The sequence below is a fragment of the Nematolebias whitei genome, chromosome 1, assembly GCF_014905685.2.
Source record: "Nematolebias whitei isolate Nwh7 chromosome 1, NemWhi1, whole genome shotgun sequence".
Taxonomy (NCBI): Eukaryota; Metazoa; Chordata; class Actinopteri; order Cyprinodontiformes; family Rivulidae; genus Nematolebias; species Nematolebias whitei.
The window spans coordinates 45468435-45471780 of NC_056498.1; the positions used below are offsets into that span (position 1 = coordinate 45468435).

The window sequence follows — 3346 nt, forward strand, 5'->3', positions numbered from 1 at the left end:
AATGATTGGTGTCTATATAATATAATTATTGGTATATATAATATAATGATTGGTCTATATAATATAATGATTGGTGTCTATATAATATAATTATTGGTATATATAATATACCTGTAATGATTGTTGCAGTTTCAACAGCTGTGGAATTATTGTACAGCTTCCATTAAAGCTGCAACATGTAAGTACTTATCTCAGACCTCCAAAGATCTAAATGACCCTAAAAGATTCTGGAAAACTATCAAATCACTTTCCGGCAGTCCCCCTCTTACAATGCTGTTATTGCTAGCATCGCTCAACCCTCTGTAAATAGCAAGCGGCCATCACGGCACTAACGATCAGTCGTTAGGCTGATGGTCCTTGATCATGTGAACAGATAGTTCTGGATGTCAACAACAAACTGGTTGATCCAACATGAGAAGGTGCTGTTTATAAGACTGAGTTTGTTGCAGCTCCTCAGACTGAAGAAGTCCTTTGGATAAAAGACGAAACGTTTCAACAAGTTCTTATTTTATTTTTTTAATCCATCCAGAGTACCAGACTTAACCTGGTTAGATTTTTCTTCCTGGATAATTGATCAGCATCAGGATGTTAGACCTTTAGTTTAATTTACTGAAGTCAGGAGAGATGCTCAGGTTGTTGTTCAGAGTGTAAAGTTACAACAGTTTTTAAAAGTCTTCCAGCTCAGTGTTTAGTTTGTACTTTGTTTTGTTTATGTCTCCGTCCAGTTAATAATTGGTGTCAGTTTGTGCAGGAATAAATTACTTTCTGCTGCTAACAATAAATGTGTGTGTCCCCAAAATCCTCGTTATCGTTGTCCTCCTGGATAGTTTTAATGCCATTAGTTGCATGAGGACACGAGTTTGAGCGGGGGAGCACAAACCGTGCGCCACTTACATCATTAGGTATCGCCAGCTCTTGTGTACTTGTGGGGGTGGACACATCCAATCCTGCAGATTAGAACAAGAAACACTAATGACAGTATTTTACTAATGATTTCCACTTTTATGGCAAGACGAGTTGTGCTACACACACACACACATTACATAAAACATTTCATGCACTTGATTCATTTTGATGCAAATATCTGCGATCGGCTCTAACTGCGTCCTGAATGATCAAAAGGCCGTAACGTTTCGTCTCGTTAGCGCTGGCGGTGTTTGGTTAGTTTGTGTGAGTGCGGGAACGTTCGGGTCGGGGACGGTTTGGCCGAGACGACGTTGGGTTTGGAGGAGAAATGTTGCAGAGGGAAAGGATGGGGTCGAGAGATTAGGACTTGTTTTGTTAGGAGGGGGTCTCTGGGCAGACGGAGATGAAATTTGGGAGGAAACAAAAAAATAAAGTTCAATATTTACTAAACGTTTTTGCGTATTTTCTTCTGAGATAAAACTGAGACTCTTTATTTTATTCTGTACATTTCTGCGTTTTTATAAAAAGTACTGTAACGGCTGACTACTATGATTGTTGTTTTTGTTTGGTAGTCTTTTAAATTAACATTGTTGTTGTTTTTGTTTGGATCCGACTGAAGCCGATCAATTAAAGGAACATTTTGGACACTTTGAAGTGGAGTTCTGTGGAAAGTTTCTGAACGACGAGGTCCTCTTCTCTCTGTCGTGACGCTCCGACTAGCCTTCAGCTCATCAGTCCTTCACAATTAAAGATTTCTCCAAACTGCAGCTACTCAAAGAGTTATCCACCACAGGTAAGATATTTCTAGTTCACAGCATTTCCACTAAACATAAGACTCTTTAGTTGTGAGTCAGAAAACTGAGGTCAGTTCGTTTGAAACTTAAATAACATTTATTATATAAATAAATACAGATTAATATGTTTGATGACCTAATGACGAATGCACGATAACATGCCCTGGAAATCACAGAATTAGCATAGATGCTAACTTTACAGCGAAAACTCCAAAGGAAAGCTAACGCTATTAGCTTTGTTGTCACTGAGGGTTTAAACTCAAACCAATTTTTTTATTATTATTAAAGACAGCATTGACTACAGGCAGCTACGGTAGCTCTGCAGGGACAAACACCACGGCGCATGCAGAAAGTTGCTCCTAAAGTGGCAGCACAGATTAACAAAGTTGAACCGCCGCTCTTTCCACAGAACCCCGCGCTACAAATGTCGGTAAAACCCTCTGAGCGTCTGCAACGTGTTGAAGAATGATTTGTGTTGATGGTGTGGTTTAAAGAGGAGTGAAGACAGAGGGACAGATGGACATCCTCGGGGGGCCGTGGGTACGTACCAGGAAAGGTAGGGTTGCTCTGCCCAAGGGAAGGGAAGGGGATATGCTGCATAGCCAACTGGTGAAGCTTGGTCAACTGCAGGGTAGGAAGGAAGTTAGAGCTAAACAATCAAAGTGGATTATTTCCGAGGAGCTGACGGCTACAAAACAGAGCCGCTCGTTCACAAACATCACAGATCGTGTCAGAGCGAACAGATTCCATGCACTTCTACACATCAGAACATACAGTCACATCCATGAGCTGCAACCCGCTACAGACTCCGTCCCGTCTCGTTGCAGCGCATGCCGCTACTGAGGGTTAGTGTTAGTCGACAGATCGGGGTTACTGAAGTTTCATCTCTGAAGAGCGGGGCACAGAAAGAGCCGTGTGGAGGCTCGGAAAGTGTGGGCAGGAGAAGATCAGGACGGGTGTCAGTCACTCGGAGGAGCATACTTACATCTTGATGTGCCAAAGCATACTGCCCTGGAAGAGCAAAGGCCTGGAAGGAGGAGGAGACAGACGTGTTATAATAAACATGTTGTGACATGTCGCTTCATACACAGCATCGTCACGAGCGCCGACAGTAAACGCAGGGCAGAAGAAATCAATTTCTTCCTGCTTTTCCACGGCGTTAATGTGTATAGATCTGATGGAATTTCATCTAAATGTCATGCGCTGCTTTTTGTCTCTTTGGACTGAAAATCCAATAACAGCCAGAGGTCAGGGAGGTCAGCGCAGGCCGGGCAGGACAGCAGCTTCAGAGGACATGAAATGTTACATGTGACATGTGTCAGGCTTCAGCCTGCTGGGCAGGTTCACGACAACATCCACGGATCTGCCTCACGACCAACAGTTTTCATCAGGAACGCATTAAAACACGTCTTGTGACCAGCTGTTTGTGCTGAAGTCTGCAAGACGAAACTTTGACCTGTGGTTTTTGCAGCTTTAATATTTTTCTTTAAATATTTACCTTGATTTAAAATGAAACTCCTCCCAAAACATAAGTTGATGTTTCCTTCAAAAACATTGTCCCCCCCCCCCAAAAAAAATCATCATACCAGCACTGTTTTGATAATAATAATAATAATAATAATAATAATAATAATAATAATAATAAT

General features: G+C 41.7%; 2 protein-coding genes across 2 annotated transcripts in view; both read right to left on the bottom strand.

Annotated features, from left to right (window-relative positions):
• Positions 1–2727, bottom strand: part of LOC119410804 (poly(rC)-binding protein 4) — a gene marked incomplete at its 5' end in the record, with an annotated part of 7382 nt that extends 4655 nt beyond the window's left edge. Inside the window, 3 exon segments of the mRNA XM_037677729.1 lie at positions 895–947; positions 2249–2324; positions 2686–2727. Of these exon segments, the coding sequence (XP_037533657.1) occupies positions 895–947; positions 2249–2324; positions 2686–2727 (171 nt within the window).
• LOC119421085 overlaps positions 1–3346 on the bottom strand; it is a gene marked incomplete at its 3' end in the record, with an annotated part of 641076 nt that overhangs the window by 621441 nt on the left and 16289 nt on the right.